The sequence below is a fragment of the Aquarana catesbeiana genome, linkage group LG04 (genome assembly GCF_042186555.1).
Source record: "Aquarana catesbeiana isolate 2022-GZ linkage group LG04, ASM4218655v1, whole genome shotgun sequence".
Taxonomy (NCBI): domain Eukaryota; kingdom Metazoa; phylum Chordata; class Amphibia; order Anura; family Ranidae; genus Aquarana; species Aquarana catesbeiana.
Window position 1 is genome coordinate 519,406,398 of NC_133327.1, and position 24,238 is coordinate 519,430,635.

The window sequence follows — 24,238 nt, forward strand, 5'->3', positions numbered from 1 at the left end:
GGCCTGATCTGCATATTTGTTTTAGGTAACTCAAAGTAAGCAAAACAGCCAAAAAACTATAATTTTCAAAAGGAGAACTCAATGGCAGCCTCAATGTTTCTCTCATGATAGGTTTCTTTTAAAGCCCAACTCCTGGCAAATAAAAAATTATTCGCTACAGTAGGGATTATGTCTAGGGGAATGAAAAACAAACAAAAAAAATATATCTCCATTTAAGTATAAGGAGATATACTTACCCAATCCTCCACTTCTTCCGAGAGCTAGACTGCTCCTTGAAGTGTCTGCACCCTGTGTTCTACAGGTCTAGAGTCCAGACAGCATCAATTCCTGATGAGAGTTCAGAGCTCTGCTCTGGATAAGAGGACGCCAAGGGACGCAGGATTGTGGGGCAGTGCTGCCTGCCGAAAAACTGGTTTCTCCTCTCCCCTAGACAAAACGAGCCATTAACCCTTGCAGTGTGGAAACAGCCCCTACCGCAAGTGATTTTTTTTTTATCTGCCCGGAGTTGGGCTTTAAGCAATTTGAAACATTTTATTTGCAGTCCTGCATCCCAAGAGTACTAACCTTGGCAAGTGTTTAAGTTGTTAACACAGGCGTGCTACACAAGTAAGAAACAATAAGTAGGTTTTAAAAAGAAGATTCCGAAAAAGAAAAACAAAAAAAGGATATATACCATTAAATATATATACATACACACTGACTAGTTTAGACTACGTGCCCTATTGCACATAACTTTACCATTCTCAAGTGTCAAACCAAACAAAAATAAAGTTCTTTATGTTCTATTATTAGACTTCAAACGTAAGAGGAGGTATTGTATGTGAGAACTATAGACGTTGGGTAGGTTTTCCTCTAACATCCCTTTTCCTTCAAGTGTAGAAATACTTAAGGGATTCACCTTAATTCACTGAAACATTACCCTATACCTTTAAAATATCCTATATTTAAATTTTATTATTTTATTCCACCTAATGTCACGTCCATCTGTCACTATCATGAAGTAATGCAAATAGTTATCTAAGGGAATGTTTCAATGCGGTTAATAATCATAGATCTAAGTCAGACTACTGGCAGCCTCCTGCAGTCAACATCTGTGAAAACATGAACCATCCTTTCATTACAGCAGTGTGAAAACAGATAACCCCTTGAAAATCCCCATATACTATCCCAGCTTCTGGCTATACAGGCTTATACAATTATGAAACAAAGGCAGGAAGCCGTACGTATATCAGATACAAGCATATGGAGAAACTGTCAAGTGATGTATATTATCAGCATGTCAGAAAAGTTTATGAAAAATAAAAGCAGAACAAACCTGATAATATACAGAAGGTTTCCTGTGATGGATAAGTAGCACTTAAACACACATGCAAATCATAAGAGCAGAGCAGCAGGAAGACCGGAGCCATCAGCGGTTTGATCGCTCAGTTCTGAGCCTTAGAGCCAGCGGCAGGTTATTAAAAAAAAAAAAAAAAGTTGCTACTTTTAAAGAGAAACGTTGACGAGAGATTATTGAAGGCTGCCTTACTGAAAATTTAGAGAATGTCAGTTTCCTGTAAGTCATTTCAACACTGACTTAAAAAAAAAAAAAAAAAATCAGCACAAGGGACATTACTTACAATCAATGTGATGTGCCCCTTGTACTGCTAGCTACAGGATTACTTGAAATCTTGATCATTCGATCCTCCCCTTCCCCTGTCACTATAATTTTCTGTGGCGGGGGTTTATGGAGTCGATGGACCTGTGACATGCACTCGAGAGTGCCCGACACTGCCCGCCCTTTCTGTCCCACAGTGTACTATAGCTTCTATGGATGAAACCCCGATGTGTGAATGAAGGCCAGGTGGATGAATGAAAATGGGAGTTAGACATACCGGTAATTCCGTTTCCAGGATAGCCGATGAGAGAAGCCCCTCCTCCTGACAGGAACAGGAAACACATCACCAATGCACATGTGCGTATTTGTGCCTGCAACCACCTCACTTATTGTAATCATTGCTAAAGATGAGAAGCTGTTGCTGCTGGCTGTGTTTGTCAGAGCCTTATGTGAAGTGGCAGAATGTAAGCAACCAAGTTGCTGCCCTTATGTTCTGCCTTGTAGCCATGGCTTTTAGCGCCACTTGCATACTTGGAAAACATGCAGGACTCTGATGGCATGGTTGGATCTGAACAGATAACTCCAAGGCCACCTGGCAGAAGCACCAACTACCAATCCACTGCGCTGCTCTCCATGCAAAATATGGTTATACCCCTGTATTAATATTTCTTGTGGCACAAGGACACACAATACATAAATGTAGCAATATAAAACTATCATATCCTCAATACATGAGGCCATGAAAGAGGTATAACATATTGATACAGGATAACCACCACCCCAAAATGCATAAGTACAACGCATGGCCTACAGACTTAGGGTTGCAAATTTGTAGCAACACTACACTAAGTGAAGCAAAACAAAGACATTCCATAAATGCCTTAAAACATTGGAGAAACTGAGTTTCTAACCAATGTGCAAGGAAACTCTGAAGAGGGAACCACTGTGGTACAAGATAGATAACCCCAGCACTCATAAGTAAAGCACATGTAAAAAGCTGTAGTGTTAATGGTTCTAGCATTACACTAGTGCTGTAGAGCAAGCCCATGACATTCTCTTTATGTTGAAATAGTGGACACATTCACTACAAGAAAGTCATGCAGAGGTCTAAAACGGATCTAGGATGGATAACACCAGAAGAGCACAAGAATCACATGGTCTGTCAGTCCTAGTGTTAAAACACTAATTGGCTGCAGAACTCTGTTACCAAGCTGTATAAAACATTACCTAGCTGGTTAACACTGGAATGGGGTGGACATCAGAAGTACGACACATCTCCTGGCAAGGGCCTATAGTGTAACCGGCTGCAACACCAGACTAGACCAAGTGCTGACATGCAGTAGGAGACATTACATAAATGTACTATATCCACGTAATATATCAGCACACACACGGTTAATATGGTGGTGAAAAAGAGTTAAATATATACTGCTGACACTTAAAAGCCCCGCAGGAGACCCCCGCTGTGCCCCATTTAAGACAGAAGCCTCTTCTGCAGGCTTAGCCACAACAGATTATTTAGGGAAAATCCAACCTTTGGAGTACCTCTAGAGCAGTGGTTCTCAAATCTTCTAGTACCGTGACCCCTTGATAAAATTTCCCAAGTTGTGGGGACCCCTAACAGTAAAATTATTTTCGTAGTGTGGGTTTCAGCACCCAAGGCAAGAGAAGTAATTTGCACCCCTAACCCACAGACATGTAGCGCTCCCTGAGTCACTTCCACCTGTACAGTGTTAAAACCCCTTATGGTACATTTTAGGATGTACCACCCTTTCTTTTTGTTCTCCTTTCTTTCCCTTTTATCTCTCTCTATCCTAATTTCTTGCCCCCCCCCCTCCTCTAGTTGTCTTTTTCTTATTCATTCTCTCTTTTTTTCTGTTCTTCCCCCTCTTTTCCTCTCCCTTCCATTTATTCTCTATTTTTATTACTTCTTACGCCTTGGGGGATGGGGGGAATGGGATGAGTGGCAGTGCTGGTGAGGGGTGGGATGAGTGGCAGTGCTGGGGGTGTTCTGATCAGCCAACTTAGGTGCTCTTTAACAAGGTCATTTGCTGATCTGAGAACTGTAGTGGGGATTTTTAACGGCAAATCTAATCACAGGTAGTGTTACTCACTGTGTCTCCGGCTTCACTGTGTCTCCAGCCTGTGGTGTCTCGCAGCAGTGACACCTATGCCGAAATCAGGAGATAGGGCCTCCTCCAGCCTCCCACTTCACATTCCTCACCAGTCAGCCGACCTCTAGTTTCTGTCCCCCACCCATGCCATGAACCAAAAGAGTGACTGGGAAGGGGTTGAGGGGATGGCCGTGGGCTCCAGGGACAGCCCTGCTGGGTGGCCGCAAAAAGGCTGGGATAGTGATGTGAGTTTCAGGAACAGCCCAGGATTTGGTGACCCCTTGCAAATCGTCATTTGACCCCCAGGTTGAGAACCACTGCTCTAGAGGCTACAGGTTGGCAGTAAGCAGGGGTGAAATACAGCAGCTGGATGTATCAAACCATGGACCTGAACAATTTGGGGTCCTGGCCAGTCTAAGCATAAGAATGCCATGTTAACAATGTGACTCCACATACAAAACTGATGGCACAAAAATGGTTAAGACACATCAGACCAACAATGTAAATATAAAATCTTAGGCCCAAAAGAGACTTGTGCTAAGGCTGTACATTTTCCCTGACACGGATTTCTATCACAGAGAATGTGTATGGCATGATAAACCCCACAGAACTACTGAGGCTTGTAAGGTCAAATCCCAAGTGAGTGAAAGCATATTACACCAGGTGACAAGTCCTTCATCAAAAAAGCTCACTTCCTCCCTCCCAGCTCTGCACTAGTGGGAATGGAGGGCTCTGTAAGACAAGTGGAGATTAAACTTCTGCCAGCTGAGTTGTTAATCGACTGCACATTGCAACTCGTGTAGGAAGGCAAGCCAAAAAACCTGTGAGGCAGCCACACCCAGGTGACAGACAAAAATGCAACTCCATATGCAAACCCAGTAGCACCATAATGGTTACTACACATCACACCCAAGATGCAAAGTATAACATTAAACCTTAGGCTTAAAAGACAATCTTGTGCTCCCATTAGTACTATACACCAGAAAGTATACATAGGATGTTCCCTCAGGGCACGGACCTGTGCTGGAGATGCGGTGAGGAGATTGGAACGCTCCTGCATGTCTTTTGGACCTGCCGCATCTTACAACCCTTTTGAGTAAAGGTACATCGCATCATCCAGAAATTCACAGACCAGACACTGCCGATGTCCCCTGAGCTCTTCCTTTTGCACCACCACGAGATCCCGAGTAAGAGATATAGAAAATCTATACTGCCGCTCTTGATCACCGCGGCAAAGAGCTGCATCCCTTTGAATTGGAAACAGACTCAGCCTCCATCGGTGGCGGGTTGGTTGAAAAGAGTGGCGGACATACATGCAATGGAGGACTTGGTGGCCACAGAGAAAGGCCTACACGAGACATATTCCAAAAAATGGTTCTACTGGCACAAATTCTACTACTCCGAGGAAAACGGACGGCTGGTGGCTCGTCGCCCCCGGGGGGTTGTCTCTGGGAGACACCAAAGGGGAGTGGCTGCGACTGGAGGATGGTACCAGCTCCCCGTTCTTCAACTCCCTTTTCTTGTACTGTCTAGGTTATGAGCAATAATATGCTATGCCCTTTTTTTTTTGAGCCGCTCACTTACAGGCTCAAATCTTTTCCCCTTCTTTTCTTTTTAGTTTTACTTACCCAAAACTTACAACGGCATTTAGCCGTAAAAATGGTCATGCAGGATGCGGAGGTCTCCGGTTACATTAATACATGATATGATTCCCCTCTGATAGTTAAGATCCCCTCTTTTCAGGGTTATCTACTTGTGGGACTTGAGGGAATGTCTGCTTTATTGTGATATGTACCAGCGTAGTCTCTGTATTTTTGCATGCTCACCTTTCCTTCCCAGCTATAATGGGAATGGAAAGCTCCGAGACAGGTGGAGCAAAAAGGATTACTCAGACTCTTGTGAAGTAGAACTTTAAACCTTAGGCTTAAAAGACAGACTTGAGCTAAGGCTATAAATTTACCATGAGACAGACCTCTCCACTGAGGCTTGTATAAGCAGATCCCAGGTGAAGACAAAGTTTACCCGGTAGCCAGTCCTCTATCAAGAGCTTAAGAGTTTACACTTCATCCATCCCAGCTCTCTAGTGGGAATGGAAGGCTTCTGTGAGACAGGTGGAGATTAAAAACTTCTGTCAGCTGAAAATAACAGACTGCAGATTGTACCGTGTGTAGGGAGGTAAAGCAAACATCTGTGAGGCAACCACACCTAGGTAACTGATAATAGAAACAATTAGGGCTAATTAATGGGTTCTGTGAGCCTAGAGAAGATTGGTAAAAAACACTCCTCTCTTAAGCTCTACACACGCTAGTATGCAAACCAACTAGTATAACTAGCATGCAAAAACACTGACGCTGTCAGCTGAGAAGGAATAGTGGGGCCAGGAAAAAACCCCATCCAATCCACCTTCTAGCGATCCCCTACAGACCGCCACAGAGGTAGGGGATCTTGGCACTAATCAGGTTCATTATCCTCTCTGGTAAATGAAGGGGGGGCAACAGTGCCCTGTCACATTAACTCTAACTTAAGGGGCCCCAGGTGACAAATTACAGGCTAGGTGAAAACCTAGTAGGTAGGTAGGTACAGCAACCTCCATCTTACCTGTGTAATGCTGGTGCCAATGGCGCCTGTAGCCACCTGAGCTGTAATCTGCATTGAGCTCAAAATGCAATATTAGCGCCTCCACCTGTAGCTTCCTGACAGCCTGTGCTTGAGGGAAATGTTATTTTAAAAAGGCACCAGTTAGCCCTTCCCCTACTCCTGCGAGGCTTGGAACCAGAGCCTCCAGCGCCTGGACTTAATTTTTTCCATACAAGGATTACTGCCGTGCATCATCCGGTCACACAGGAACAGACAGGCCACAACCCAACGTAGCTACTGCCCACAAATGTCCGATGCATGCACCCAGACATTTGGACTGGGAACCCACGCTGCCTGTGCTGGTTCCTGTCAGGTGGGTATGCCACTTCCAGTCATGGCCTTGCCAGGCACAGAAGGAGAAAGGGAACCAAGCTTCCACCTTCCTCGCTGGAGTGGTCTTGGAGGGCCCTCTTGATGAAAATCCTACTACCTACTCCCAGTGGAGCCAAGTAGGTAAAGATGTGGGTGGAACAAAAAAGAAAGCCAGAGAACAGAGGCCTCCCTCACCTTGGTGATGCATCTCCTCTGTCTGAAGGAAACACAATAAACTGACCAGTTCAGCAGAGGGACTGCTTTTTAAAGTGTATTGGTGATGCGTTTCCTGTTCGTCGGGAGGAGGGGCTTCTCTCATGGGCTGTCCTAAAAAACGACTGGGGAAAGGTCCGCTTTCTCCATTCATAGATCACATTTCATTTTTTTAGAAGCTACAGTACCGCTTCTATGAAAAGAGTAGAGGGTGTAAAGGACTGGCATAGTTGGGCACTCTTGATGAGAGCCTGGCACAGGCCTGTCAGCTCTATTAACCCCCCTGCAGCACTGGAGCATAACGGTGCATAATCAAATACAGAGGTAAAGCAGTTCTGACACTTTTCTGCAGTTTACAATTACAGTATGCTTGATCCAGGACTGATACTAAAAAGGTCACTCTCATAAATTATGAAGTTGTCCAACTTTTCTGAGCCTATTCCTTGGTTGTAAATAGCTGTACATGCTAACTGGCTTCTTAAAATTGCCCCATATTTCCTAGATAACTTTGTAAATAGAGTAGCCATTGAGAATGCTTCACTGTAGAGGAAAAGGATCTGGCAACTCTGTAGAAACTCTCAAACAAATTACCGAATGAGAAAAATAACAATATAAGTCATTAAAATCTAAAGAGGTATGAAGATTGGTCTAGTAAAATAGTCAAGACCAGGGATAGGCTTCCAAAACTTGAGAGATTTTTGAGATAACACACAATCGCCTGTTTCTCTACAGGATCATGTATGCTTACAGAAGAGTTCATAACACCACCAGTATGCTACTGCAAGCCCTGTTCCAAGAAGTTGCTTTGATTGACTTCTCCATCCATTGCCAAAAACATAGTTTTAGGCCATGTTGTACCAGCAGGGGCTTTGAAAAGACTAGTTAAGTTTAAATACAGTCTTTGCCGAATCACATTTCACAAAAAGATAAAATAAATAAGTAAACTCACCTCCAATGTTTGCATCAAGGTTGGCTTTATTGCATCCTTCATCAGTACAGCCAAAGCTCCAGTTATACCCTTAAAACGTGGGACAATGAAATGAGTTACCATCAAGTTAAAAACATGTCTTATACAGTTTATAATTTTACAGGACATCCTTTTAAATATAAAGTTATGCCCCATTGCTAAGCTCCTGGAAATGTCTTGCAGTTATACTAATCTAGTGGCTACAATTGTCTAAATAATTTCCAAGTTACTCAGAACAAGCCCTCAATGTTCTGAAAACAATTCATTAGATACCTATTAAAGTGATACTAAACACACACACACACACACTTTAAAGCGGTGTTCCACACGCAAATTTATTTTTAAAAGTCAGCAGCTAAAAACACTGTAGCTGCTGAGTTTTAATAAGGACACTTACCTGTCCAGGGAGCCCACGATGTCGCTCCCCCCCGAGGCCGATCCGTCCATCGGATCGGGTGCAGGCGCCGCCATTCTAATTAAGGGAAATGGGCAGTGGAGCCTTGCGGCTTCATTGTCCGTTTCCTACTGCGCATGCCCGAGTCACACGGATCTTTGTGTATGGCCGGCTGTCTTCTGGGACACACACACACACGTCCCAGAAGACATCGGGGGGGCTCGCCGAAGATGAGCATATGACGTCCTGCGCCGCGGACCGGATAGATCGGAAGTACAGGCTGTACTAAATAAAAAGGTAAGTTAGAAGAAAAAAAAAAAGTTTTAACTAGTCAAAAAAGAGTGGTGGAGAGGTGGCCTTTCATTTAAGACCACCTCTCAAAAGTGGGTGGAACTCCACTTTAATTTACATTATCCCTTCAGCTTCTGTATGTGGATAATGGCACTGTAATTATTTTATTAAAAATAAACATCTAAATTACCTTTTTTTCTAATCTTCTAATTCTTATATACAGATGTCCCATGACCCTGTTCTTTCCCAGCCTGTCTGCAGGGAAACAGTGGCAGGAGCAGCTTCTAGTACTCCGCTGTTGGTCACATGGTCAAAAAAAACCCTGCATTTACGGTGGACATACTCCTGTTGAGGACGGGGGTCCGTTACATATATACACAGTAGTGCTCATAAGTTTACATACCCTGGCAGAATTTATGATTTCTTGGCCATTTTTCAGAGAATATGAATGATAACACAAAACATTTCACTCATGGTTAGTGTTTGGCTGAAGCCATTTATTATCAATTGTGTTTACTCTTCAAATCATAATGGCAATAGAAACTACCCAAATGACCCTGATCAAAAGTTTACATACACTGGTGATTTTGGCCTGATAACATGCACACAAGTTGACAAAAAGGGGTTTGAATGGCTATTAAAGGTAACCATCCCCACCTGTGATCCGTTTGCTTGTAATTACTGTGTGTGTGTATATAAAAGGTCAATGAGTTTCTGGACTCCTGACAGACCCTTGCATCTTTCATCCAGTGCTGCACTGACGTTTCTGGATTCTGAGTCATGGGGAAAGCAAAAGAATTGTAAAAAAGGATCTGCGGGAAAAGGTAGTTGACCTGTATAAAACAGGAAAGGGTACAACAAGAAAGATGGGCAGCATGGTCGAGTCGCCAGAAGAAAGCCATTACTACGCAAATGCCACAAAGTATCCTGCTTACAATATGCCAAAAAGCAAGAGACAAGCCTCAAACCTTCTGGCACAGTCATCTGGAGTGATGGGACCAAAATTTAGTTTTTTGGCCACAATCATAAACGCTACATTTGGAGAGGAGTCAACAAGGCCTATGATGAAAGGTACGGAGGTGGATCGCTGATGTTTTGGGGATGTGTGAGCTACTAAGGCACAGGAAATTTGGTAAAAATTGTTGGCAAGATGAATGCAGTATGTTATCAAAAAATACTGGAGGAACATTTGCATTCATCAGCCAGGAAGCTGTGCATGGGACGTACATGGACATTCCAACATGACAATGATACAAAACACAAGGCCAAGTTGACCTGTCATTGGCTACAGCAGAATAAAGTGAAGGTTCTGGAGTGGCCATCTCAGTCTCCTGACCTCAATATCATGGAGCCACTCTGGGGAGATCTCAAACGTGCAGTTCATGCAAGACAGCCCAAGAATTTACAGGAACTGGAGGCTTTTTGCCAAGAGGAATGGGCAGCTTTACCATCTGAGAAGATAAAAAGAGCCTCATCCACAAATACCACAAAAGACTTCAAGCTGTCATTGATGTTAAAGGGGGCAATAAACGGTATTAAGAACTGGGGTATGTAAACTTTTTGATCAGGGTCATTTGGGTAGTTTGTTCCGATTATGATTTTAAAAAAGTTGATTGATAATAAATGGCTTCAGCCAAATACTAACCATAATGTGCAAGAAATCAGGGTATGTAAACTTATGAGCACAACTGTGATTATATATATATATATATATATATATATATATATATATATATATATATATATATATATATATATATATATATATCCACACACATATACATATATATACACACACAAATTTATATTTGTGGCAATACCATGTGGGCGGATTTCTGCCAGTCACAGGCTTTGTTACTCCCCTTGAGCCTATGTCTTAGAACAAGGAGGTGAAGTCTCCATCAACCTACATGTAATATATCACAACCCTATTGTGTTTGGCTGTTTAGTGAGCTTGGAGGAGGGAGGGAGCAGGCTGTCATTTACCACCGTGTATACCCCCACATGTGTGACTATAGTCACATGCAGGTCTGCCATGGGGGAAGGGAAGTCCATACACATGGAGATGGCCCGGGCCCCAACCCAGGTCCATGTTAACGCAAGGGATAACCTGGGTATTGTCCAAGGTCTCCAGGTGCATGGAGGGCCCCTGTAGTCCGCCCCCACCCCCAGGTTCTGCACCGGTATTTTGCACTAATCTCCTGCAGCCATAGGTCATGTAAGCAACTGTGTTCGTCAGGTGACCAGCACTCGCTTCTCCGGTTTCTATGGCTACCTGCAGCTACATACCAGCGGCCATGACACTTGGCACTGTACTGTGGGTGGTAAATCCTTCAGCTTGAGTCCAGTGAATGCAGTAGAGTGGCTCCAGATAATGGACTCTGCTGGACAGCTTCGGGAGGATGGCGGGCTTGAAGAGAGGATCAGGGAAATGCAGCACAGTCTGAGAGACTGGTGAGTTGTGGATGGGGCCAAGTGACCAGGAGACTTGATCTAACCAACCACAGGATGGCTTTGATCTACAAGAGACTGGTCCAGCCATAGATTCCTGAGGGGTGCTGGGTCCAGGGGCCAGTCACAAGGAATGCTGAGACCTCTGATTCATCTACAGTTGGAGGTAAGCAACAGGGAATGCTGTGATCTTCGGATCCTGATCCCCATTCTCTTTCAAGTCATCCTGATCCCTCCCCCATAACCTTCCAGGTCTATCTGATCCTCCAATACCTTCCATGTCATCCTGATCCCTGCATTATTTTTCCATTACCTTCCATGTCATCCTGATCCTCCCGCATCATTACTTTCCATGTCATACTAATCCTGCTGTATTCTACCCTTTCTTTACTTATTATCCTGATTTCCATGCATCATCCTCTAATACCTTCCATGTCATCCTGATACCCCTGCATAAAGGACTCGGTGGGATGGTCAGATTCGATGTGATGGACAGTGGGCGACCTTGGGAAACGCCCTATGGAATGCCATTTCTGATGCCTGCCCTGGTCACATATGCTAGGGAGGAAGTGCTCAGCAAAGAAACTCACTAAAAACTGAGCAAATGCAGTAGCTGTCAACAGTACGCTGCAAAATCCACAACTGCAGTGGGGACATGGACAGAAGGGGAAGACAAAACAGCATAGTCAACCAGTTTTTTTTTTTTTGCAGAATACAGAAAATAAATCCCATAGGAGTGAGTATAAACAGCATGTAATGTGGCATTTGATTTTTAGGATGTGGATTTAGTAACATTTTACCTACTGCGATCTAAAATTGTAATACATAAAAAAAAAAATAAAATCATCACAACTACTATTACTTTGTGTTCAAATGTTACATGCATTTTCTTAGTCACAATTTGCAAATTAAAGCTGGGCAATATACATATGTTATGTTGGACATTTATGTGCAAATTTACGGCAAACCCAGATCCACACATAGAAAAGAAAAGATAATCTCCTATAAACATATCTGTGTGCATACTCACAGTAGCTGAAAAAGTCAACCTGTTTAATAAACTACACAGCCCAAATAAGTTAAAGAACAATGTTAAGATACGTTTAAAAGAAAAAAAAATAAAATTATATTGTGTACGCCAAAATACATTTTAGTAAATTTTTTTCTGAAAATATAGGTTTGAAAAATATTAAACAAAAAAATTTGTAGCTTTGACAAAAAGAACTGTTACACATATTTGGTATGGCAGCACACACTGGAGTGACAGCATGAATTCTAGGGCCATCATTCATGGTTAACTTTAAACTGATGACATGTAAGGGCTTTTAAAGCTTCACCTAGGTGCAATATTGGGTACTGAAGTTTGTTGCCACTTCATGGCCACACAATGTTAAAGCTTGACAGGCTTAGCATCTACTTACTCGACTCAAATGTAACCAAAATTGGGTAATATCTTGTTTCTGTGCACTAAAACTACATGGGGAGGTTGATTTACTAAAGGCAAAAATACTGTGCACTGCAAGAACACTTCAAGTGCATTTTCTCTAGATCTGAGGGGAAGCTCTCAAATGAGGGAAGGCTCTTCTGGTTTATATCATGGAATCACGTACAAACAAAAACGCGGTTTCTTATTTTCCTTGCATGTAATTGAGTAGTCTTTGCAAAGTGAAGCTTTACCTAATTTACTAAGCTCTGGAGCAAGTGCACTTGCAGTGCACAGTAGATTTGCCTTTAGTAAATCAACTCCTTAGTGTATTTTTTACTGATAATATGAGCTTGATAAACCATTGTGTTAATATGACAAAAAAAATACATTTAAAATTCTGCTTTCAGAAAATATGTTTTGAGGTATTATGTACATTTTCAGACCTAAAATGTGCATTTCATCATGCATCGCAATTTCAAAGTTCAATTTAAATGCTACTTTTTTTTGCACATTTAGAATGCATAGCTGAGGTGGTCAAAGACCACTTCAGCTAACTTTTGAAGCAATAAAATAAACTTTTTCTTCTTTCAGAAAATTGTTTAAAGCCATACAAACAGACCGCCAGTGTAATATGGTTTCTCCATACATCTCCAATGGCCATTTTGCTGGACAGCTTGACTCCTTACAGGAAATGGAAAAAACAATAAGCCTACTGGCAGGATCAAGTTATAAAATATGAATACAAACATTTCATTTTTATTGTTGCCCATAACTATACTCTAAGGGTGTCTGTTTAAATCCCAAGTTAGGCACTTGCTCACGATGGTCTAATTATCTAGAGTCAATGGATAATATCTACATGGGGATGTACACCAGGTTGCGGCCCTTCCTCCCTGCAATCTTCTGGGACACATCACAGTTCCCATAAGATTGCCCGGCTGTGCAGGACAGCGCAGTGAGACAGGCGCACCCGGCTGTGAAGCTGCAAGCGGTCACAGCCGGATGCCCACAGTAGTATTGCCAGCGCCGTGGACAGGCAGGGGAAAGAATGGAGGGTTTGGGTGGCCACGCCGCTGGATTGTGGGACAGGTGAGTGTCTTTTTATTAAAAGTCAGAAGATACACTTTTTTTGTAGCTGCTGACTTTTAATAAACAAAAAATTTACTAGGCGGCCCCTCCCTGCCAGCAATCTTCTGGGTCCCAGAAGATTGGCTGGCCAATGGCAGAACACAGTGCGGCTCGCGCAGTCTGCGCCCAGCTGTGAAGCCATAAGCTGTCACGGCCGGGTGTCACTGCCCACAGTAGATATGACGGCGCTGAGGAGAGGAGCGAGGCTCCATGCGACCGCATCGATGGACCGTGGGACAGGTGAATGTTTGATTATTAAAAATCAGCAGCTACACTTTTTGTAGCTGCCGACTTTCAATAAACTAAAAAACGTGTGGAACCCCACTTTACGGAGTGCACTAATCCGGTGCACTACAAGGTACAGGAATTCACATACATGGCTGCTGGGAGGTCAGGAGGGATTAGAATCCACAACTGACAAACAGCCCTGTGACGTTCCCTGTACTGTCTGATGACATTTCTCTGGGCTCCCTTGTTTGCACCTTCCAGCACACTAGGAGTTAACACAGTGGAGTGTGCAAACTTGGGGGGGGGGGGCAGAGAAATAATGTCAACACAGAGCACATGTATGAGACAGTGTAAGTAGAGTACAAACACATTTGTAATCTACATACTGCTGTTAAAATACCTGTATGGTAAAAAATTTAGTTCGTGTATAACTGTGTTTTTGTCAAAATGGCTTTTGTTAATAAATGCAATTGTCATCTATTAAGTGGTGAGCGCTGTATGTGTTTTTTTTTTTTTTTTTAATATATGCATCTTTATACCTTGTTTTTTTAGTCTGTGTATAGAACTGTATAAGCCGGTCATGTGACTGCTCAGTCCGGCCCGCCTCTCTCCTCTCAGTCGCATGTCTCCATGTCTCTTCTGACGTCGGTGGGAGTTCTCAGCCCCGCCCACCGACTGTAGCTATCAGATCAGAAGAGAGGCGAGCAGGGCTGACGTCAGGAAATACGTGAGAGGAGAGAGGCGGGCCAGACCGAGCAGTCACATGAGCGGCTTATACAGTTATATACACAGACTAAAAAACGAGGTATAAGGATGCATGTATATAAAAAAAAAAAAAAAAAAAAAAAACACATACAGCTGTCACCACTTAATGGATTACAATTGCATTTATTAACAAAAGTCAATTTGACAAAAACGCTCGGAGCACTCTTCCGGGAGGGGCGGGGCAAGTCGGGATAACGTCACCCGACATAGATTTATCGGGTCGCTTGCATCAATGCCGCATCAGGGACCCCCGAATCGTGATGCAGCAATTAAATTCCACACCCCTACTGTGGAGTCTGCACCAACACTATACTGACACTAGCACACATAGGCACATAAACCCCCCCCTGATCACCCCCCCTGCACCTCCTGTTACAGTGACACCAATAGCAGTTTTTATTTTTTTTACTGATTACTGCATTGGTGTCATTTGTGACTGTTATAAGTGGTAGGGCAGTTAGTGGTAGGCCCCTTTAGGCCTAGGGTACCCCCGTAACCCCCCAATAAAGATTTAACCCCTTGATCACCCCCCAAGTTCAGTGTCACTAAGCGATCTTTTTTCTGTTCGCAGTAAGTGTCACAGGTGACGCTAGTTAGCCAGGTAAGTATTTAGGTTCACCGTCAGCTTTTTATAGCGTCAGGTACCCCCATATACTACCTAATAAAGGTTTTAACCCCCTGATTGCCCCCTAGTTAACCCTTTCACCAGTGATCACTGTATAAGTGTTACGGGTGACGCTGGTTAGTTAGCTTGTTTTTTATACCCGCTGTTTATTACCCAATAAAGGTTTAACCCCCTGATCGCCTGGTGGGTGATATCAGATTTTAGGGTCAAGGTCTGCATCGCCCCAGGCAGTGTCAGATTAGTGCCAGTACCGCTAACACCCACACACGCAGCATACACCTCGCTTAGTGGTATAGTATCTGAACGGATCAATATCTGAACTGATCAGATCTATACTAACGTCCCCAGCAGTTTAGGGTTCCCAAAAACACAGTGTTAGCGGGATCAGCCCAGATACCCGCTAGGCCCTGCGTTTTGCCCCTCCGCCCAGCCCACCCAAGTGCAGTATCGATCGATCACTGTCACTTACAAAACACAACACACATAACTGCAGCGTTCCCAGAGTCAGGCCTGATCCCTGCGATCGCTAACATGTTTTGGGTAGCGGTTGAATCAGTCGCTAACAGTCAGGAGCTTTTTTACCTGTGAGTCTCACTAGTGTACCAGTAAATTTAGAGCCCAAAATGGCAAATCAAAGGTACACTAGTGAAGAGGCCTACACGTTTTTGAGCATGACAGATAGTGAAGAGGAAGTCACTCATCTGTCAGATTCAGGATCAGAATACGATCCTGTAGACAACAGCGGCTCCATGACAAATAGCTCTGACAATGGAGCTATGGTCCCTGCTAAGGTCAGGCATACCAGACCCCAATCTTCTTCTGCTGTTGAGGTGCAAGAACCACAGGGCTCTCATTTGGAGCAGAGAAGTACTAGTACTCATCCTTCTGGTGAACTGGCAAGCACCAGCGGCCTAGTACACCCTGGTCGTAGTCAAACCAGCACTGCAGTAACACGTGGTGATGTGGAGAGTCCCATAAGTGCAGTTCAAGCTGGTGAGGTGGCAAGCACAAGTAGTGTCCCGCTGCCACCAAGAAGACAAAGACAGGCCCCGTCAAGCCCATAGTGCCCTTCCTGCTGCATTCGCCAATCCTAATTGGGAACCCACGACTTCTGCAGTACCTCAACTACCCCCATTCACTGGCCAACCCGGCATTCAGGTTGAATTTACGTCACTTGATTTTTATTTGCTGTTTTTCACCAAAGATCTCTATAGATCTATTGTGGACCAAAGTTAATTGTATGCTGGTCGATACATTGCTGCTAATCCCCAGTCCTCCCTTGCCAGAGACTGGAAACCAATTACGTTTTCCGAATTTAAGATCTTTCTGGGCCTATCCCTCAACATGGGCATAGTTAAAATGAGTATATTGCGGTCATATTGGTCCACTGACCCAATTTACCATATGCCCTTGTTCTCTGCCTCCATGACCAGGGCACGATACGAGCAGATCTTGCAGTTCATGCATTTCAACAACAATGAAATTTGTCATCCTTGTGGAGACCCTGGACACGATCGGCTCTACAAAATTCGTCCCCTCGTAAACCAATTTAACCAACGTTTTGCAGACTTGTTTACGCCCCATCAAGTTTTCTGCATTGATGAGTCCCTGATTAAGTTTTCTGGCCACTTGTCTTTCAAACAGTATCTTCCAAGCAAGCGTGCCAGATACGGGGTCAAGATGTATAAGCCCTGTGACAGGGCCACAGGCTATACATGTAGTTTTATGATTTACGAAGGAAAAGATAGCCACGTAAAGCCGGAGAACTGCCCAGATTACATAGGGAGCACTGGCAAGATTGTGTGGGACTTGGTGTCACCCTTATTCAGAAAGAGGTACCATTTGTATGTGGACTATTATTCGAGCGTGCCACTTTTTAGTCACTTGTTTGATCATCAGATTGGAGCATGTGGCACCGTGCAACCTAATTGCCGGTGCTTTTCCCAGCGGCTTGTAGATTCCTGTCTTAGGCTGGGGGAGAGAGCCTGCTTCAAGTGTAATAATTTGCTCGCTGTGAAGTGGAGGGATAATAAGAATGTTTTCGTTCTTACCTCCCTTCATGCAGACACAACGGTCTAAATTCCTACGGCGACTAGTGTTGTGGAGAAACCCCTCTGTGTCCACGAATACAACCAAAATATAGGAGGGGTGGACCTTAACGACCAGTTGTTGGCACCGTACCTAGTTGCCCGTAAGATCAGACGCTGGTACAAAAAAAGTGTCTGTTTATTTCAATTGGCTTTGCTGAACGCTCATGTGCTATACAGAGCTTCAGGACAGACTGGATCCTTCCTTAAATTCCAGGAAGAGATCGTCAGAGCCCTTCTGTTTCCAGAACCCAAGCTATTTGCTGAGAGGCATGTCGAGTTCATGGAATATTTTATATTTTGACACAAGTTGCGGGAAGAAGACAATTTCTTTTTTTTTTTTTTTTTTTTTTTTTTTTGGAACAAAGTTGTCACTAAATGATATATTGCTCAAATATGCAATGGGCACATGTGAAATTATACCCCAAAATACATTGTTGCTTCTCCTGAGTACGGGGATACCACATGTGTGAGACTTTTTGGGAGCCCAGCCGCGTACGGGACCCCGAAAACCAAGCACTGCCTTCAGGCTTTCTAAGGATGTAAATTTTTGATTTCACTCCTCACACCTAACTTTTTTTTTTTTTTTTTTTTAAATGTTTTTTTCCTCATTATTCAATCACTTGGGACAAAAAAATTAAATATTCAATGGGCTCAACATGCCTCTCAGCAATTTCCTTGGGGTGTCTACTTTCCAAAATGGGGTCATTTGGGGGGGGGGGTTGTACTGCCCTGCCATTTTAGCACCTCAAGAATTGAGATAGGCAGACAAACTAAAAGTTGTGTAAATTCCGTGTAAATGTACCCTAGTTTGTAGACGCTATAACTTTTGCGCAACCCAATAAATATACGCTTATTAACAAAAATGTGAAAATATCATTTTTTTTCAAAATTTTCAGTCTTTTTCCGTTTAAATCACCAGAAATAAAAATCGCAGAGGCAAATCAAATGCCATCAAAATAAAGCTCTATTTATGGGAAAAAAGGACGTAACTTTCATTTGGGTACAACATTGCATGACCGCGCAATTACCAGTTAAAACAGCGCAGTGCCAAATTGTAAAAAGTCCTCTGGTCTTTAGGCAGCCAAAAGATCCGGGGCTTAAGTGGTAAAGCATAACCCTCGTGGCAGAGTTTCTTTATAAAAGTAAATTATTCAAAATAATTAGATTTTTTTTCAATTTCTTTTTATTGGATATGTGTTTTATAGTAGAAAGTAAAAAAAAAAAAAAATTTTGTAGGTCTTCTCACCTAATTGGTTGACATGTCAAAATGAATGTGTTCCACCTAATCAAAAAGCAAATAGCGTTTGTGCTCTTTTTGATCTCTGTTTTAAAGTCAAGAATGTAAGGTCCTGAGGAAGCAAAGATGTGAAACGTGTCAACCTCTTGACATTGTACTAACAGAGCTATAAATTTAATTATGACCGATCAAATTGATTGGAGGTCACATTGATTCCATATCATTGAATTAATTTTACTTGAAAAATAATTTTAAAATAATTTGTAATAAACTTATTTAGTAATAATTTGTTTTGATGTCCTTCACTGGTACCGTTAAAGTCTGTCACATAAGTCCTATCTTCTAATTAAAAAATAAAATATGTACACATAATAATAATAATATATATATTATATTATTGTGTGTACATATTTTATTTTTTAATTAGAAGATAGGACTTGTGACAGACTTTAACAGTACCATTTTTTTTTTTTTTTTTTTTTTTTAATAGTCGCCCCTCTCAGTTTTTTTTTTTTTCACTTTGTATTCCATTTCCCTTCACTTACTGTTTCATTGACCCGCAACAGGAGGTGAGAAGTCTCCTTAGCAAGTTGTCAGTGGCATGAGTATAATCAATGGAGGATTTCCACCTTTTCAACTCCTGTTGAAGTGGCAGCAGTAAATAGTTGCTTCCTATCCTAGTGGTTACCAGAACAAAAAGTGATGGTGAATCTCACTGGTGAAACACAGGCAGCAACGAAAACTAGCTTTAGATCTTCTTCTATTTTAGAGTAAAAGGACTAGTAAACATGGGAACATTTTTCTACCAAGATGTACTGCTAATAAACAGGAGAACCAAAACCTGAGACAGATGCAAGGGATGAAACTTTAAAGATTTAAAGTGTTACTACACCCACAACAGTAAAATCAGTCTGTACAGTATATGCAGTAAAGTAAGCTTCTTATACTCACTGCCACTGTGAAACCTAAGGGGTTAAACCCCCTGCATTGTGTAAAAAGGCAGTTTAATCCTTTCTTCTCTGTTCCTCCTCTTCTTCACTGTCCCCAAACCATCTCCTGATAGACCAGAGGCTAGGGGACAAGCTGGACATGCTCAGTTTGGTGTGCATTGCTAGAGAGTTTTTTTTATTCCTTGGGAGAGTGCATGTGATTAACACTGGGCCAATCAGCACTGTCCAGAGTGTCAGGGGTCCTGCATCCTGACAGGACAGTCAGAGCAAAATTAAAACTCATACAAGCTTTAAGCAGACACCAATAGCAGTCACAAGACTGCTCTAACTGCTGATGAAAAAGGGTATTTGGTAGTTTATATTTACTAAAACTATTGCATTTCCATGTTCTAAGTGATACCAGATATAGTGAATACAGGGTCCTGGGTTTGGTAACACTAAGTGTATTTGCTCATGGATTATGTCTTTGAACGTTTGTGGAGATATCCACATTGAATAATGTGGTTTGCCCTCATTAAATACTACTTAAACACTTGACTGATTGCCAGTGGTTGCAACATCTTTTTGCCTCTTCAAATTTTCACGTATAAGCACAGTGTCACCTTATTCAAACACTACTGGCAGTATAGTACTAGCTTATGTCAATTTAAAAAAAAATAAAAAAATAAGAAGCTAGATCTTAAAAAAATTGTTGGCTGTGTTACTAAAGTCCACCTTTCTGAATTACTGCACAGTTTAATTATGAGTTCAGAAACTTCCAACTCATGACAAGGTGCACATGTGTTAACATTTTGCATGATATCTAGTTACAATTTTTCCTATGGAGTATACCAATCAAACTCAAGTTTCACATTTTATTTCCTGAGGAGTACCCTGATCACAACTTGATATATGTTTAAGTACTCCAGATATGCAGCTGCCATATGTGATCTGAAAAATAGAAAATAAATGGTAACAATTGTTTTCCTGACAAGTGTTTTTTTTTTCAGTTTCAGTTTTTACAGCTTTGTGTACTAATGTGGCTAATGGGTGGTGGGGAAGGGGGGTAGGTGGCTCAGGTGTTAAGTTGCTGGGGAGGAAAAAAAAAAAAAAAAAAAAAGGCACCTATTTTCACCATCCCCTGGCTGCTTGTGTAAATGAGCCAGCTTGGACCAAACATTTCAGAAAATGTAATATTTTTATGTCACTAATATGCATTTTGATGGGTTAAGAGTCTACCCTAGTTTTCTGAACATGGTGGTGAGATCATGTTGTGGGGATGCTTTTCTTCAGCAGGGACAGAGAAGGTGGTCAGAGTCGATGGGAAGGTGGATGGAGCAAAAGGCAAGGCAATCTTAGAAGAAAACCTGTTGGAGTCTGCAAAAGACTTGACTGGGGCGGAGGTTCACCTTCCAGCAGGACAATGGCACTAAACATATACAGCCAGAGCTACAATGGAATGGTTTAGATCAAAGCATATTAAAAGTATTAGAATGGCCCAGTCAAAGTCCAGATCTACATCCAATTGAGAATCTGTGGCAAGACTTGAAAATTGCTGTTCACTCTCCATCCAATCTGAAACAGCTTGAGCTATTTTGCAAAGAAGAATGGGCAAAAAAAAAAATCACTCTAGATGCGCAAAGCTGGTAGACACATAATCAAAAAGACTTGCAGCTGTAATTGCAGCAAAAAGGTGTTTCTACAAAGTATTGATTGACTCGGGGGCTGAATACAAATGCATGGCACACACTTCACATATATTTGTAAAAAAAATTGAAAATCATTTTCCTTCCACTTGACAATTATGTGACAGTTTATCACATAAAATACATTCATGTTTTTGGTTACAACATGACAAAATGTGGAAAATTTCAAGAGTTATGAATACTTTTTCAAGGCACTGTAGGTAGGATGTACAGACTGTTTGGCCAACGCTACCATCTTCAAAAAGGTGCCTAAAACAAACCATGCGCAACTCAGACAGATGTGTTCAGAAACACCTAACATACTGTACAGGCAGTCAAGTGAAACTACCAGTACGACAAAAGATCAGGACTAAAAAGTATATTATCTCCCTATAATAGTTCCAGTTTCTGTTCACCTTTAGGTTTGCTTGTTCCCATCTGCCTTTGAATATTCTACTCCTTCTGCCATATTGTACAGCACGGGTGCCCAACCTTTTGAAGAGCGAGGGCCACTTAAGCAAATTGGTAACCAGTCGTGGGCTACAATGAGTGGAGCAGGCAGATGACTGATCAGTGTCCACTCTGCATAGCGGACATGGATACAGCCCACTCTACGGGCCCTCCGATCCGATCAGCCCAGATGGAAGGGGACAGATCCCCTTCTGTTTTTTTAGTAGATCGAATTGGAGGTAGGCGGGTGTAAACAGACACAAGTCCATTTAAATTTCCCGCTCCATATAGGTATTGAGGGTCCGATTGGGTCGGACTGATCATGTGAAAGGGGCCTAAGGCTGCTTTCACACTGATGCGCTGCAGTTTACACACATCACGGGTGCAGCACAGTGCACCTGTGGCTTTCCTGCGGGTTAGATGCACTTTGCCATAGACTTCTATTATATCCTGCAGGTGTGGTGTACTCTCTCAAAGCGTACCAAACCCACAGGTAATCACAGAGGTCTATGGCTCAGTGCAGGTAACCCGCAGGTGCAGTGTGCTACATCTGCGGATCAGTTTAAAAGCAGCCCAGTAACCACTGCAGAAGAGATCTGCCCATATATACACAGTGATTTTGGTAAAACATACCTTAAATAACAGTATTCAGGTATCTCTGGCTGTTGCTGTCCCAGGCAGAGTGCATTTGGTATCACTACCCCTTTCACACTGGGGCAGTTTTCAGGCGCTTTAACGCTGGAAATATCCTCTGCCAAGTGTCTGAAAACCACCTCCCATTCATTCCAGCGTGTCTTTTCACATTGGGGCGGTGCGCTTATGGGACGTTCCAAAAAGTCCTGCAGGCAGCATCTTTGGTACGAGTTGGGAGCTCTGTATTTAGCAATCCCAAAACGCCATGCCCATTGGAATAAATGGTCAGTGCTTTCAAAGCGCCTGAAAAGGGCTTTGAAAGCCCCGTCAAACTGGAGTTAACCTTATTTGGGGTTAAAACCACCCCGCTAGTGGCCAAAAAGCGCCGCTTAAAACGAGCTGCAATTTAGCGCTAAAGGTGGGCGCTCTCAGTGTGAAAGGGGTCTAAACACTTGCTTCCTCTACTGCTGGCTTCATTCACATCACTGATGCTCTGGTATGGAGGGTCAGCAACCCACGATCTGGGCTTGCTGACCCACCATCACAGAGCAGGAGGTCGCGAGTCACATCAGAGGGCTCGGCGGGCCACTGGTTGGGCACCCCTGTTATACAGAATATAAAATACAATAAAGTTGTAGGTACTTGCACATACTGTACCTGACATTCAAACCCTCACACCACAGCTGAATCCTGAGTCATTGTAACAGGCAAATCTTGCCCACCCCCACATGCCTCCCACGCATTACTATTGGTCAGTGAGGCTACCAAAGGAATGTGAACTAAGCAGAATCAGTTGGGTGAACGTATCCTTTAAAAAAAGTTGTGTCTGAGGGTAAGCCTAAGAAGAAAAAAAAACTTTCAACCAAGGACAAAGTCTATTGTAGATCTCTACTTCCCACGCCTGGCCATCGCAATAACTTGGGATATAGTGTGGCATTGTCATCTACCTTTTAAAAGTATCCAGCCGGACCAACCACAGCTGCTTTATCCCAACTGTGTGCAGAGGCGGGCAGGACTAAGGAGAAAATTTGAAGTATGGCAAGAACAGCCTTGAGATGCCACAGACTGGGCTAGTTCTTAACCAGCTTTTTTGTGCTGCAGACTATCTTCTGCTTGCACAAACCCACTGAATACTATTAAATATTTAAAGCGGAACTTCGCTCTCTCTATCACTGACTATTTTTAATCCTTATGATGCTAGAATTAGTAGAGAGGAAAGTATATCCGGTTTGCAACTCCCCCCCCCCCCCCCCCCCCCATTTCCTTACTTCCTAGATAAATTATGTCATACAGCCTACTTCAGGAGGGTTTTCACAGCAAAGCACACCCTCTTGCGTGCATGCCTGAGCTAAAGGCAGATGGCTTACAGAAGGTAAATTATATCTGAATCATCTGCCCTTACTCAAGATGAGGACAGCCAGAAATGCTGGGGGTGGGGATATGGGGGTTTAAAGTGACTTGTCAGCAAAATCAGCATGGCGATATGGATAGATGGGCGAGTTCTCTCTGAATAACGAAAATTAATCAAATAGCATTTTTGGTTTGTGGTGTTCAGATACAGTGTAGCCTGCTTTAATTCCAACATGCTTTGTAAATGCAGTTATCCTTTAGGACCCCTTTTCTCATCATTGCGGTGCGCATTATGCCAGTCATCAACATGTGTTGCGTTAAGGCGGCTCATTAAAAATGAATGGGCTGACAAAGTTTTAAAAGACACCAAGACTGTGTCTTATAGCATGCACTATTTCTGGCAGCACACAACAGAGGTCGACCGATATTTGGCCTTTTTTAATAAATCAGCCGATTATGCAAATTAGGCCGATTAACACTGACCGCACTGTGCCCCATCGACCCACAAGTGTTTCTCCTCCCTTCCCCATGCACCATTGGCAGAGCAGCGTGATGCTTGATGCTTGTCAGACCCGCCGAGTGTGTGAAACCGACATATGTAACTGAATTCAGAGAAAGACCAGCTGTCAAAATTGACCGTTGATGTCGGGGGTGGGCGAGACCCAGCAGCTATCAAACACCAGCCAATGGGATGGGATCTGGGCGGGCCGCTATGT

The 24,238-nt window shown here is 42.9% G+C and overlaps 1 protein-coding gene across 1 annotated transcript in view; it reads right to left on the reverse strand.

Annotated features, from left to right (window-relative positions):
• Positions 1 to 24,238, reverse strand: part of MTHFD1L (methylenetetrahydrofolate dehydrogenase (NADP+ dependent) 1 like) — a 455,506-nt gene that overhangs the window by 260,734 nt on the left and 170,534 nt on the right. Inside the window, exon 19 of the mRNA XM_073627780.1 lies at positions 7,823 to 7,891. Coding sequence (XP_073483881.1) covers positions 7,823 to 7,891 — 69 coding nt within the window. The remainder of the gene's footprint in view (positions 1 to 7,822; positions 7,892 to 24,238) is intronic.